This window comes from Numida meleagris, chromosome 3 (genome assembly GCF_002078875.1).
Source record: "Numida meleagris isolate 19003 breed g44 Domestic line chromosome 3, NumMel1.0, whole genome shotgun sequence".
NCBI lineage: Eukaryota > Metazoa > Chordata > Aves > Galliformes > Numididae > Numida > Numida meleagris.
The window spans coordinates 83,191,453-83,206,257 of record NC_034411.1 but is presented as its reverse complement, the minus strand read 5'-3'; the positions used below and the strand labels follow the sequence as shown (position 1 = coordinate 83,206,257).

Here is a 14,805-nt window from a genome sequence, read left to right as displayed (position 1 = left end):
ATAAGTCCAGGCAATTTTTCTTTTGACTGACCCACTGTAAAGGAAAAAATGTAGTTATAAAATCAATCAGTTGTCCATGAGTATAAGATCACTTCAGGTTCTCTTTTCTATTGTCTTGTTTCAGATGATTGATATATCTAGCAAGCTGGACTTAATTATCTGAACTGTTATCAACTGTAAGACCTTATGAATCTTTCAGAACATTCTGCAGGCAGAAACCTATTTTCTTATTCTCAGTACTCCACAGAAAATTTTGTCATGCTTTTATCTGCATTTTCTTCATGCTGTCTGTATGATGTCACAGGTCAGCTGAGCTGGATTGTTATCAAGATCATGTTCAGTTCATGCATTTTTAAATAACAGTGTGAAAATATATTGAACACTACTCACTTTTATCAGTCATAAATCGCAGTGTGCTTCTGACCCTTCTTACCTAAGAAATGTAACGGAGTGATGGGCCTTTTAAAAAGGAGTTAGTTGGGTCATTAGATGCAGTCTGAAAAGGAGAGAAATAAAAATGGTAAAAACCCACCAGGCTGTAGAACACAGTGAGGCAGAATAAGGAGAAGCTGCCCTATTCTGCTGCTCTTTGACACTGTGTGGAACTTCCTGCTCGTTTGCAAGGCTCCACTATCACTGCCTCAGAGAGCACTGCAGATACTATGGAATTTCATCCTAAAAATACTGAGTGAGAGAAGGAGGATAAGTTGTAAATCACCTGTTGGAAGTTGCGTAGAACTGTGGCACAGCTGTGAACTAAATGTAAACCACCCAAGGTCCTGGTTACGTGCTGGTAATACATTCTACCTTCATTTTTCTCCTCTATTTTATTGTTAAGTTCCTTGCATTCCATTTCTGTCCTTGAAATCAGTGGCATTTAGGAATGGGGACTGGTAGCCTGCCTTCAGGACCGAGGAGTCAGTTCTTGATGGGGAATGTCAAGAAGATAAAGGCAGCTGTCACTTCTCTAAGGACGTGTGATGACAGTGAATATCACTTGTATTTGTCAAAAGCATAAAGGGCATCTACTGATGGTTGAGTCTGCTTCAGATGATACTTCTGTTGGTATAAAAACTTCTCCTTCACATCCATCATAATGGTTTTGGGCAGTTTCTTCTCAATTTCTTAAAGAAAATGAATGGTAATGTACAGGCCTACAGTTGTATTACAATGCATGGAAATAAGTGGGATAGTCCTTTTATCTTGGGATTTTCAGAACTCTGAATTCTCGTGTGTGAAAACAGTTTGTGGAGCAAACAAACCTCTGACTCTGATTTATTTGTAAAATATGCGTGCTTTTATGTATTCAGATATAGACATTGTGGTAGTTGTACACTGTCAGCACATGCTAATAGAAAATTAAAAAGGAATTAAAGCCAACTAGAAAGTGCAGTCTGGAGTAAGGGGGCCCATGGTCATATTTTCTGTAGCTCTGAGCTGCCTCTACCTGCTCATTCATTAGTTTGTGTGCCAAGAACTGAGGCCTAAATTTTAAATGTCTAATTTGCAGTATGTTAACTTCTGGGTGCCTGAATGGCTGGATATCAGACTTGTCCCAAAGACAGGAAGGGCTGGAAATGAGGAAAATTAATGCCTCTTGAACTCAGGTTATGTCATTCTAGTCAGGCTGTTTTCATTTGGCCATCTCTTGAGCAGCTGCATAGAAAAGCCACAGGATCCCTGCTCAATGGGAGACGAGGACACACAATCCCCCTGACCAACCCTCACTCCCTTGGCCGAACTGTGGAGTACCTGCTGTGCTGAGATTGCTGAGGACGTAGAACAGAGGAAAGGAAATTAATTGTCTGAGCCCCTTCTTCATGAGATTATTTTAAGGGAGAATCTCACACTTGCTTACATGGATTCAGTTTGCATGAAGGAAATATGGGCCTTCCATTAGGGCCTTCGTAGCCTATCAGTGCTTAGCATTTGTTAGTTCAGAAGGGGCCAAGCAGGAACGCAGGATCGGTAGATGCAGTGAAACCAAGGTGTCATAATATTTAGCACAAGCTTCCTGATGTAACCATTCCTGAAGTTTCACAGGGTGACTCCTGCATATATCAACTGAATATGTTTTTAAATAATTAATATTTTACCAGGTGGTTCTAACCATTAACGTGAGCCTGCTTAGAGAAACAAGGAAGTATTCCAGTAGGTTAAGGAACATGTCATCTAATGGAGTGTAATTGGTGTGAGACTGTTAATTTATTAAAGGGAAAAGTCTGACCCTGTTGGTGGCTCTTGACTCGCTCTGTACTTGTTACGAGGGGAAGGATGTTGATAGAGCCTTGTGATAGTACATTGTTGAACATTCCGCTCCATTTCTGCAATACTAAAAATAGTTGTCCTCATTTTAAAACACCAGACTATTAGATTATTCCAAGGGTCGGGCATACTCAGGGTAACGGAAGGCACATACCCATAAATTATCAAAAGAGTGAGTACCACTTAACCATCCTGATTTTACTTCTGTTAAGATTAGTTTCCTTGCTAGTAACTCTGAAGTAGCAAGTTTATTCTGTAAATCAAGCTCCTTGTAGTGCCCCAGTAAATGTAAAAGAAAAGCTGCTTATTCCTCCTGCTGAGGAAACATCTGCCTGTTTGCTTTTTATTTTAGCAGAATCCTTTACATAAAATATGTATCAAAAATATTTTAAAGTGATTGTCTTCTCCAGCCATGAGGAAAATCTTACAAAGTTCTAATATATTTGACGCGATAAACTGTGCTAATGCCTAAAAAGTTTTAAATAGAAAAACACATTCTGAGTCAGTGATACAAATTTTTCTCAATTATTTTTTTGTTCTTAGTTAATGTGGTACCTAATTCATTTTTGCATACTGTTGTGTAGTACAGATATCTGAACTGTATTAAGTGTATTTGTTACTTGCATGTTAGAGTAGCCTCTCATTTTTACTTTTTTATTTATTTGAAAGTCTTTTTTAATAGGGTAAAATAGCAAAATGTGGAAGTCAAGGTATAAAAATGCTTATAAAAATAGCATGCATTCTAGGATAGTTGCTAAGCAGATAGCCATTAGGCAGCTTCTTGTATCTTGAAAGCCTTCAGTTAGAAACTGTATCCTTAATTTTATAGGGGGTTGAAATGCAGGTAAAAACTGCAGTATCAGTAAATCATAAATACATAGAATCATAGAATCATAGAGTGGCCTGGATTGATAAGGGCCATAATGATCATCTAGTTTTAACACCCTTGCTATGTGCAGGGTTGCCAACCACCAGACTAGGCTTCCCAGAGCCACATCCAGCCTGGCCTTGAATGCCTCCAGGGATGGGGCATCCACACACTGAGAACCCTCATTATATGTACACTGCAGGTTTCCAAAATAGTTAAAGCAGCTACAACATCAATCATTTTAGATTTAGTAAAAATCAGTACTGATCATATGAAAGATTATTTGTGTATTATTGTGTTGAAGGGATAATAATTTGTAGAACACTGATTAAACAGTGCAAGACAAAACATCTATGCCTTGTGTTCATAAAAAACAAGCAAAGAAAAAAGCAGTTAATATGTGATTTTTCATCTAGTTTATAGTGATCCCATGTGATAGTGAAGATGAAATATTATCTGGTAACTAGTAGACTGCAAGGAATGTTTTTGAAATCACATATTCTTTTTGTGAATGTGGAGAAAATGAAGGAAAAAGGATTACTTGTGAATATTAATTTGATTTTTTCCCCGTCATGCTAGCATCTGTTTTTACAGAGAGGAGATGTAAGAAAGATGTTGGATATCGTGCCATGTGTGGAATTAGAAAAAAGACATTTTTAACAATCTATTTTAAGCTCTATTTTTATTATTACATGTCATGGGTGCTTTGTATCTATTTGCTTCATTACTTGTATCATTTTGATGAGTAATTGTTCTTTTATTGGCTCTTTGTATTGTTCGGAGAGATTGGAGGTTTTTCTTTGTCTCTGTTTTTGTTTGTGTCTGTGAGGCATTTATCTTACACTTGGCTTGGAATCAAACAAGTGAACTTTCAAAACTTTTTGTTACTGAGCTCTGGCTTGGCTAAAAAACTGTTTGGGTGGTATACAAGTTACTCAGGGAAACTTCTGTCAAGGAATTAAGGCCCGTGAATGGAATGGAGAAAGCATTTGATTTTAGATTCCTTTAATAAGACATCTAAGCTCCCACATGAAGTCGTAGGAGTGTGGATGAATTTATCTAACAGAACTTAGGTTAAGAACTTAAGATTTATTGAGACCAATGTACTTCACTGTGGCACGTTGTCATGGTTCTGTAAATGGAGATTAGTTCTTAGCTTTCAGTGGTGTAGCCTGGTTCTCACTAGGTCTGTAACTGTCTAACAAGCTTTGCTAAGAAGGAATAGAGAAGGAAATGGTTGAGCTAATTTCAATTCTAATTCTAAATGCAATATTACTAGGTTTTTGACTGTACTTGTTTCTGTTTGGGTCTTTTTTCAGCTTGTTAGCTTTGTTTTCTGCTAACATAGATGTAAGTCAGCATCTGAAGATGGCATTGAGCAGTTGCCTTTTAAAAACATTAACGGTTGCCTTTTAAAAACATTTCTGATGAACAGGGTGCTTGTTAGTAACGCAACTCCTAAGCATGCAGTCTCTTGAATTGAATTTAAAAATCCAAATCAAATTCTTAGTTTTCATGAGCAGTGCATGAGGAAAGTTATTTGAGGAGGAAGATTTTTACCACTGTAACAGCTGTACAGTGGAATTACAGTGCTTTTGTAAAACAAGAGGTAGAAGAGGTAGTAATTTAACAACATAATCTTTTCATTGTCAGAACAGTCACCTGTGATTTTAAATGCCCAATATTTTGGAAATGAAATGTATTTTAACCAAAACCAAGACAACAGATATAAATGACTCTAGAAATCAATTAAATGCTTCTGTACAGAAAGGATGAGAAGTAATGCATCTCCAAATGTTCTGGTGATTTATTATTTCCTCTCTTATTTTAGCTTAGTCATGACTTAGGTCTGAAAAAATGATGGTTATATACATTCTATTTCAGGGGGACACTGGCTTAGTGGGTGCTCCTGGCATACCTGGTCTTACTGGTTCCAAGGTAAAAAAAAAAAAAAAAAAAGTCTTTCTATATTTCACTTTCAACATCCTTTTTGCCAGCTCTCTGGTATATACCTAAATTGTATTTGAATGGCATATCCAGTTTTGAACTTGCGTAATACAACAACTTTACTATCAACTCACAAGAGAAAGGACATGAGGTACAGTGGCACAGATGTGCCTGCCGGTGTTACTTTACATTAAGAGCAGTTGTCTCAGTCTCAGAACTGTGCAGGGTCTTTGCAGCCACCACATATACAGATTCAGGAATCTGATATATGAGCCTCATGCTCTCAGCAGAATGAGGTGAGGGAAGCACTGCTTCTTGCACTCTTCAATTTTTATCTTTTACTCCTCTTCAGAGGTGGAATACCGTAGGAAGGCTAGGACTTGCAAATAGATGCTTGTGCATTATTGACATATCAGACATTACTGATAATATTTTTTAAAGTTGCCCTACACTTACCATGATCTGATTTTCTTTTCAGTAAGTTGGAGCTATGTTTAAGCATAAGTGTTTGGAATGAAATCCCAATGTCGTGTGTGTCTATCTGGCTAATTCCTTTTAGAAAATCATAGGTAAAATTGTTTTGTAGCTTCCGAAAATTAAGGGACTAATGAAAAGAAAAACATCATTTTTCTTGTATTAGAATTTCCAGTGTTGAGAAGCATGACCTTCACACAAAGGGATGATTCACATATCTTTAGGGCAGATATTTCCTGCAATATGGCAATAAGAGAAGGAACATATTCTCTGCAGATGAGGTAGCCAGCATTGAGTTTCACAACATACTTACCATTGTCTATCAATTTATGCATTCAAAGCCAGGATCTTCTTGACTTCCATTGTATTTAAATAGTGATAAAAATTGTATTATCAGTCCTATACTGAGTATGAAAACAGTGACTGTCCATTAAAAACATTGTGTGAAGTGTTTAACTTAAGACATAAGAGTTCTGCCACAAAAAGGAGAATTCAAGTCAGTCTTAAAGGTATTATTTTGCAACATTAATGTTTTGTTGTGAAGCAACTTACCCTTGGCTAGTACAGACTAATAATTTTAATGCTCTCTCTATGTTTTCTGTTGCTACATTTCTTATTTTTTCTAATTGGATTTGGACATGAAAGTGAATATAAGCTAACAGTATTCTGCTATTGTGAATAAAGTAAACTGTGTGTTTGAGTACACAAGGAGAACATTATGCTTGGTACTGGTGATCTGAAATGTTGTGTTGCGCTTGGGACCTCTTCCACACTCTCACTACTTGAGAGCTGTGGAAAAACTGTAGGGGGTCCAGCAGGGACTGTAGAAAACATGGCCTGTGAGGAGAGTGTCAGGGCACTAAGTCTGTTGAGGGTGCCAAAGGGATGCAACAGAGACTGTCCTGCAGGTCTAAGGAGCCATGAGAGCTGATTGATCTTCAAGAGCAGCTTTGTAAAAGCTGAAGATCAGTCTGTTGTAATATGCCAGAAAGTGTGCAAGTATGGAAGTGGAAGCAGAGTTGAGCTATCTAGTATGAACATAGAAACATTGAAAGAAACATATAGAAAGAAGGAGACATACTCTTTAGCAGGGTCTGTTGTGATAGAACATGAGGAATTTATTTCAAACTGAAAGAGAGGAGATTAAGATTGGATGTAAGAACAAGGTTTTTTTATGACAAGGGTCATGAAGCACTGGAACAGGTTGTCTGGAGAGGTGGATGATGCCCTGTTCCTGGAAACATTCAGAGTCAGGCTAGACCAGGTTCTGAGCAACTGTATCTAGCTGTAGGTGTCCCTGTTCATTGCAGGAAAGTTGGACTAGATGACCTTTATAGGTCCCTTCCAACTCAAACAATTCTATAATTCTATGAATAAAAAATCGGAGAGTCCTGCTGTTTGACAATGTGGTGAAAAAGGCCAACTGCATTTGGGTTGCTTTAGCAAGATTGTGGCCAGCAGGTCGTGGGAGGAGATGATTGTTTTGCACTTTTGTGACTGTGTCTGTGTCCAACTTGAAACTACTGGGGAAAGGAGGCTGGCTGGCTGGCTGGCTGAGGTGACCCCAGTGGAGAATTATCAGGATAGCCAGGAGCCTACAGACCATGATATATGAGGAGAGGCTGAGGAAACTGGGCCTGCTCAGCAGTAAGATGACATGATTTGGAAGGTGGGTGGGAGCAGGCTTTTACTTCTCTTTGCAAGTAATGGGAGGGTCCAGGTAATCCAGAGCCAGACTTGTCAGAGGTGGACAGTGAAAGGACAAGGCAATGCATACAAGCTCCAACCAAACAAATTTTGAGTCTATGTAAGACTGATTTTTTACATAATGGATTGTGAATCAAATAAAGACAGAATTTGCAGTCTCACAAATGGGAAAGCTAAATGAAGAAAATGCTTTGTTTCTGGAAATTTGTCAAAAGTAAATAGAAGTTAGCTGTGTTGAGAGGAATGGGAAGCAGAATAGAAGTTGCATACACTCAGAAATTTATTTCAGCAATTAACCACACATTTTTAGATAAGAACATCTGGAAAGTTACTTTACTAGATCACATTTTGCATGCTTGCTCTTGGGCATGCTTCTAAAACTGACTCCTAAACTGCTGAATGCCTCAGTAACTCCAGCTGAAAAAAAAAAATAGGGAAGAGCTACTGCAACACCTCTTGAAAGTCCAGAGCTGTTTGATAATCCATAAATCTGTGTATCTCCTAAGTTTCAAATTTAATTCCCAGGTGTGTACTACACAATACTGTATCAATTGAACAGTTTGGCAAATTGTTAGAAAGTTTGCAAGTTGTAGACTGCCCTTTTAGTTGACCTCATTTAAACATCAGACTTCTGTATATGGAAATGAAAATCTCTGAAGGGTGGAAGAATGTTTAGTGATTTCAAAAATCACTCTGATTTTTGAAAGTAATTTAGAAAAATGCCATATGCTTTACTTCGGAAATTTTCCTGTCTCCTCATGATCAGACCTGTAGAACTCATGTACATTGTACTGAGCCAGGGAGCCTGAATTTGTGAGACTGGCAAACACATGCAAACTATCCCTTGCCTAGTGATTTAAGGGAGAAAGAGTATATGTGTGACATTTGTTTTGTGGTGGTGGTGGGTTTTTTTTTTCCCGCTTTGTTTTGGTTGTTGTTGTTGTTTTAAATTATGTAAGTTTTGTACTACAACTATATAATTTTGGCTGTATTTCTGCTGTATCTCTTACTGAACAGACAAAAATACATTAATAAAGATCTGACAAAAATAGACACTGTTCTTGTTGTAATGCATCCAGGCCTCAAAACTTTTGACAGAGACATTAGCATAGTAAGATTGCTACATTAGTATCTTTTTCTGAGGTAAAAGTTATCTAATTGGAGCATTATAATGGATATTATTATTGAAAGATGATTTGATAAAGAATTCAAACTGCTGCAATAAGCTTAGTTGGAATTAGTATTGCAAATTGCACTCCTATTATTTTTTAATATTTATTTAACTGGACAGAGTTTTCATAGTGAAAGGGATGAGTTTTCTTTCAGTAAGTTGTATCTGTATCTTTTTCTCACTTAGGTGGGTTTTTGAGGCCTTCACGGCTGACTAGCCATATTAAAAAAATTAACATGAAGGAATTAATAGGAATAAATGTATTGAAGCTGATTCTGGAGAAGAATTCCAGGACCATAATGAACAGGTTTAGAATCAAAAGTTCAGAATTTTTAAAGCCAGGAATATCCATTAGGCTGAATGAAAGACTGACTGGTTGTTGAAAAGCCATGACAACTTTTCTGGAGGTTTCTCACATTTTTGAATGGAATAGTATCATTATCCAAATAGTTTCTTGTGTTTTAATCCCATAATAAAAAGTCAGTGTAATAACACTAATTTTAAGGAATGCAATTATTTGAAGAATATTTGAGATATTACTTGCATTGTTTTGTGTTTCAGGGTGAACATGGCCTTCCTGGTAGTAAAGGTGAAGAAGGTGAAAAGGTAAGTTATTCTGTCCATGTTACTTATTTTTCTGCTTTAATGTTTTGGTATATGACAAACTAAGTGGAGCCTCGTTCTGAAGGCATTCCTTAACTCTTTTACAAATAAAACACTTTCTTCTGTATTTCTGTGATCATTTTCAGTGATTTCTGAAAGGCTTAATAACAGTTATTTATGCATATTAACTGGTGTCACCAGCACTTCTTTCAGAACCATGTTTTTTTAAGAAAATATTTAATAATGAAAGCTAACAGAACTATAACCACTGGACTCCAGTGATGTCTACTGCTACTGAATTTCTATGGTAACTTGTAAATGTTTATTTATACTGTATGGAATGTATGATGAGATGGTGTAGGTATTTATAGTACTCGGTTGTTGCTTTAATAAATTACAAATGCACTTTATAAAGAATGTACTGAAATATGTTGAATGCAATTACCAAATGTTTTACATTCTTTTCCTCCTAAGAACATAAATTCTTTACCATTGAAAAATTTTCCATTTCTTATATCGTGATAACTGACAGCTAGTTTAAAAAGATTATTTTTTATTGATATGCTTCTGCATACCTATGCAATAGTTAACATGAGTTTTGTCTACTGCACATATCTGACTTCAACCAGAATGGGATGATTGCTTGTACTCACGGAATGCAGGTGCATGTACCTCTTCTATATTCTGGCAGTTCTGCCCCCTTGACTGATGGACTAGCACATTATTTTAAGGACCTTCTTATTTTCCTGGCTGGTGTAAAAATTCCAAGTGCAAATTCAAAGAGATATCTTTCCTTGTTTTCTAGCAGTGTGTATCAGAAATGGAGCCTGAAACAGTTTGTTGTAATTGCAGATGCTCTGCTTTGGTCAGAAATAGTTGAAAAAACATGAGCTTTAAAATGTGGATTAAGCTGGCCCTTTGGAAGGCTATCTTAGCTGACAGAATGCTGGTCTGGGTTGCTCTAGATGGCTCAAGCCAATATTCCTGCATGACTTCAGATGCATAACAAATCATCAAAGGCAAGTCTGTGTTGAGGGACAAGTGGAAGGGTCTAGTCTAACTTATCTTGTATAATAGAAATTGAGCTAAGAATAACAGTTTGTAGTTGAGTTTCAGCACCTTAAGCAAAGTAGTACCTGGTTACTGATTTATTAGTAGTGTTTTGGCTGATTTAGTTTAGGCAATGTGATTTAAGAATGCATCTTTTCTTGGACCACAGATAGTTTCTCTGTGCCTCAGCTCACTGTCTGAAGAGGATGCAGAATATCATTCCTGCTCAATCTGTGCTATATATTCAGATGTTTATATGTTATTCAAGATGAGGGATGAAAGATGCTGAGATTCTGGCAACATTCAGACTGAAGAAAATGGCGAGTGGGTGGCAGCATTTGAATTTAAGAAAAAACAATGTATTCCTGTTTTGAACATGGGTATATTCACTTACCCCCTATACTTCTTCAGAAGTGTCAGCCAGCTTTTCAGTGTTGATGTTTTAAAGAAAATGTGTTGTTATTGTTTAATTTAGCAGATTTAAAGTTACAGAAGTTTTTTTTAGGAAGAAGTATTCTAGTAACCAGGAAGGAAGAAATATCAGAAGTAAAAGCATCCATAGCAACTAACGTTTATCACATGAAGATTCAGACTAAAAAAAGCACTTGTTAAGGTTGAGTGTTTCTAGCTTCATAGACAGATCTTATTTCCTCCACGGCATCGTTATTCATCAGTTCTGAAGGGCTTGTTGATTTTTTTTTCTCATAATTGCTCTGCAGCTGTGCCGTGCTTTCCTTGAGCTAATATGAATAAACTGTGTTTGGACACAGGCACATGGATCCGGCTGTTGCTGCCACTCTCTCTGCTTGATTTCTCTTGTACTAAGGCAGAGATAAAATGACCAAATGACTGACAGCAACATTTTTCTTATGTTGAAGCTGAGTCAGCACATTTTAGACTTTTGTCCTGTTCTTCAAATTCCGAATTTAATTAAAAGATTCCATTTAAATGTATTTCCAGTTTAACTGTTAACAATATACTCAGCTATTCTTTAAATAAGAGGAGATATACAAGCAGAAGAATCCTTATTTACCAAAAATAATCTAGGACAGTCTCATTAGAAGCTTCATATCCTGATATGTGAGGAGGGAGTGTCTTTTAAGGTTACATGAAGTAGCTCTCAGTTTGGGCTGTAAGTTATTCACTTTGGTCATAGTCCAAATAATTTTGAAGAGCAGCAATGCTTCTTCCAGTTTCTAAATTCTGGTATTAAAAATGTACCAGTACACTTGTGTTGTGACACGCTGTCCTAAACAAAATATCTGTACTACTTTCTGAGCTACAAGCATGATAAAAAAAGACTTGAACTTAAAATTTGATTTTTACTAATGCAAAAACCCCAGCCAGATCTTGCACATCGAGAAACAGGACAGTATTTGCACATTGTTTTGCATTATACCTTGAGTGGGTTACAGCTACTTGAACATTAGGTGTTTGCCATTTCCAGCTTGCCACAGGTAGACGTGGTACAGAACTGATGGAAGAGCACTTTGGGGAGGGGCAGCTGCTGACAGTAATTCAGAAACCTAAAATAGCACTGTATGCCTCTTGTAGAAAGTTGACTCCCACTTCTAGTGACTTGCAACAAATAAGGTGTAACACTGTGTGAAGTAAATTAAATTGAACAATCCTTTTTTTTTTTTTTTTTTTGATGATCATGTCATTCCATAGGGTTGAATATTTGAAATCAGCTGAGCCCATGGCCTCTCCATTTACCACATCAAACCAGTTGACTTTGGTCTTTGTTATATCTTCTGTTTTGTTTGAGCAAGCGTTGGAGATGTTGTAGGCAACTGAGGTGAAAGTGATTGGTTGTATGTAAATCAAAGATACAGGAGGCATCTTTAATTCAACATATTAAGGGAGATCCCTTCAGGCTGTTTAATGGTTTCTTTGCCACACATGGGTCTCCTTCAGGAATCTGGAATTCTTGGTTTGCCTTTGTTTTGTTTGGTGTTTTTTTTGTTTGTTTGTTTTCCTCTCAGGTTGAACCACTACTGACATGTGCAGGTGTTAACACTGTGAGTTTTCCCTCCACAGGAAATAATATATTCTCAGTGTAAATTTCTTTAATCCTCCTTTATATTCTATTTTTTTTATGTTAGACAGCCAATGTCATAGTCTCACAAGATAGCGTTACAACTGGCAACAAAAGCTTTGGTCTACCCTTCTGTAGCATGACTGAAATCTTATACACTGAGAGCAGTTTTAATTGATTTGCTGACAGGAAGGAAGATTATACTGAGTGAATCTGTCCTCATTCTAATACTGTTCAGAACTGTAACTTTTTGTGTGGACTGTTAATAGCTGGAAAACAGCTTTAAAATCCAGGATGTTTTTGCACATCAAAGATATAGCCTAGCAGAATAGAGTCTAACAAAAAGGTGTAAGTGCAAAGAACTATCTATAGGGGAGAATCGATATGTTTTGAGGGGGAGAAAAGTAGCATCCACTCACAAATTTAAATCTGTGGATTATTTGGATATGAAGCTGGTGAATCATGGAATCCTCATAGCTGGAAGGCACCTTTAAAGGCCATCTAGTCCAGCTCCCCTGCAATGAGCAGGGACAGCACAGCTAGATCAGGTTGCCAAGGGCCAGCCTAATTCAGCCTTGCCTTGAAAGTCTCCAGGAACAGGGCATCAACCACATCTCTGGGCAGCCTGTTCCAGTGCCTCACCACCCTCACTGTGAAAGACTTTTTCCTTATATCTAACCTAAGTCTACCCTCTTTAAGCTTGAAACCATTTCCCCTTGTTCTATCACCACAGACCCTGCTAAAGAGTCTGTCCCCTTCTTTCTTGTAGCCCCCTTTTTAGTTATTGAAAGGCCGCTCTCAGGTCTCCCCAGAGCCTTCTCTTCTCCAGGCTGAACAGCCCCAGCTCTCAGCCTGTTCTCATAGGAGAGGAGTTCCATCCCTTGGATAATTTTTGTGGCCCTCCTCTGGACACACACCAGCAGGTCCATGTCTCTCCTGTACTGAGGACTCCACATCTGGACACAGTACTCCAGGTGAGGCCTCACCAGCGCAGAGCAGAGGGGCAGGATCACCTCCCTCGAATTGCTGGCCACGCTTCTTTTGGTGCAGCCCAGGATGCAGCTGGCTTTCTTGGTTGCAAGGGAATGAAGTCAGGTAGTTGCAAATGAAGGAAACTAAGACGTTTTAAAGAGAAGTCTGCAATACTAATGAAGTAGTTCTGTGCTACATATTATTGGTAAGGCTTCAACTTAACTGTTGAAAGGAGATCACCAAGAATAACTGGTCTGTATAACACATAGCCGTCGAGAAAGATTAGTTAGCATAGAGTCAGATGAAGGGAAATGTGTAAACAGTCTTCAAATAAATAACACTGCTGCAAAGAGGAAGGGAATGGCATATTTCCTATTCCTGACGTGGATAGCGTGCAGAGTAACAGGCTGGAGGTGCAGCAAGGTGCAGCGTCTGAGGCATGGACTCAGATGTGAACGATCCAAATTGTTCATTACAGGTTCTAACATCCCTTATATACACTCACAAGTTTTCTCTTTTAACTTTCCCACCCGCCTTTACTTGTCAACAAAGCGTTCCACAAATGCTCCTTAACTGTGCATGCAGGTGCTTATCCAATCAGAGCCATGAGTCATTTCTACCATGCACACTTTCTCAAATCAGGGTCATCATCACACAGCTTACTTGACTTTGTTTTTCTCTTCTTCTTTGTCCTTGGTTCTCAGCCTTGCTTTCTCATGCTGTTTATCTTGCTCCACAGCTTCTGCTCTGAATAGTCCTTGTATTCCCACACCAAAGAAGATATTAGGTAGCCGTTAGGAAAGAATTCTTAATTTTAACACTGTAATTTCTTACAGAAGTCATTTACTCTTATACCATTTTGCACTTTTTACCTTAGTTCTAGAAAAAGGAATGATCAATAGAAAGACTTGATTTATTACAGGAGATCAGATTGTCTCATAAGACTTTTCCATTTTCTGTTAACAGTATCAAAAATATTTAGTTTATTATTTACACTGATTTCTAATTAGATCAGCACAGCGAGAAGCTAGATGGTTTCTTTTTCAGTGCATATCCTTGCTTGGTTTCAATGCTTAGTTAAAGCTTTTCCATGATAGGACAGTAAAACTCTGGAGCAGGTTACCCAAAGTGGTTGTACAGCCTCTGACCCTGGAGGTTTGAAGACCAGCTCGCAGTGGCCTGGTCTGACTTCACAGCTGACTCTGCTCTGAGCCAGAGTATGGACCAGGTGCCTCCTGAGGTCACTTCAGCCTCAGTTATCTGGTGATTTTATGAGAGTGCCCAGGAGCGTGATATTTTTCTGAATCAGGATGTGTCTTCACAGTATATATCTATGTGGAAAAAAAAGAGTGGTAAAAAATGATATTTTTAAAAAATATTGGGGGGGTGATTGTGAATATATATTTAATATAGACAATGGACAAGGAAAAAAGTAATTGAATGACTTGGTGATTTTTATGTACATGCTTTGCAATTTTGGGTAAGAACTGGCCTTTTTCACTAGAATAGGTTAGAGGCGGAAATTTTTAAGATGCACATATAATACTTCTTTGGGGGTGTCACATCGTGAGGAGAGCAGTGCCCTAGCTGAAATAACTATCACCTGCCAGCTGGTTTTCCCTTCCTCATAGAAGCTGGATTGTCTCTTTGGGTAGTGCGTGGTTGCTTGGATGATGGGAATGTATGCACTCTCTGAGATGCCATTATCTC

The 14,805-nt window shown here is 37.9% G+C and overlaps 1 protein-coding gene across 6 annotated transcripts in view; it reads left to right on the top strand.

The window, feature by feature from the left end:
• COL19A1 (collagen type XIX alpha 1 chain) overlaps window positions 1-14,805 on the top strand; it is a 195,941-nt gene that overhangs the window by 65,583 nt on the left and 115,553 nt on the right. For 5 of the 6 annotated variants that reach the window (XM_021391914.1, XM_021391915.1, XM_021391916.1 and 2 more), the window contains exons 11-12: window positions 5,018-5,071; window positions 8,994-9,038. In XM_021391914.1, the coding sequence (XP_021247589.1) occupies window positions 5,018-5,071; window positions 8,994-9,038 (99 nt within the window). The remainder of the gene's footprint in view (window positions 1-5,017; window positions 5,072-8,993; window positions 9,039-14,805) is intronic. The other variant, XM_021391917.1, reaches the window with a different exon arrangement.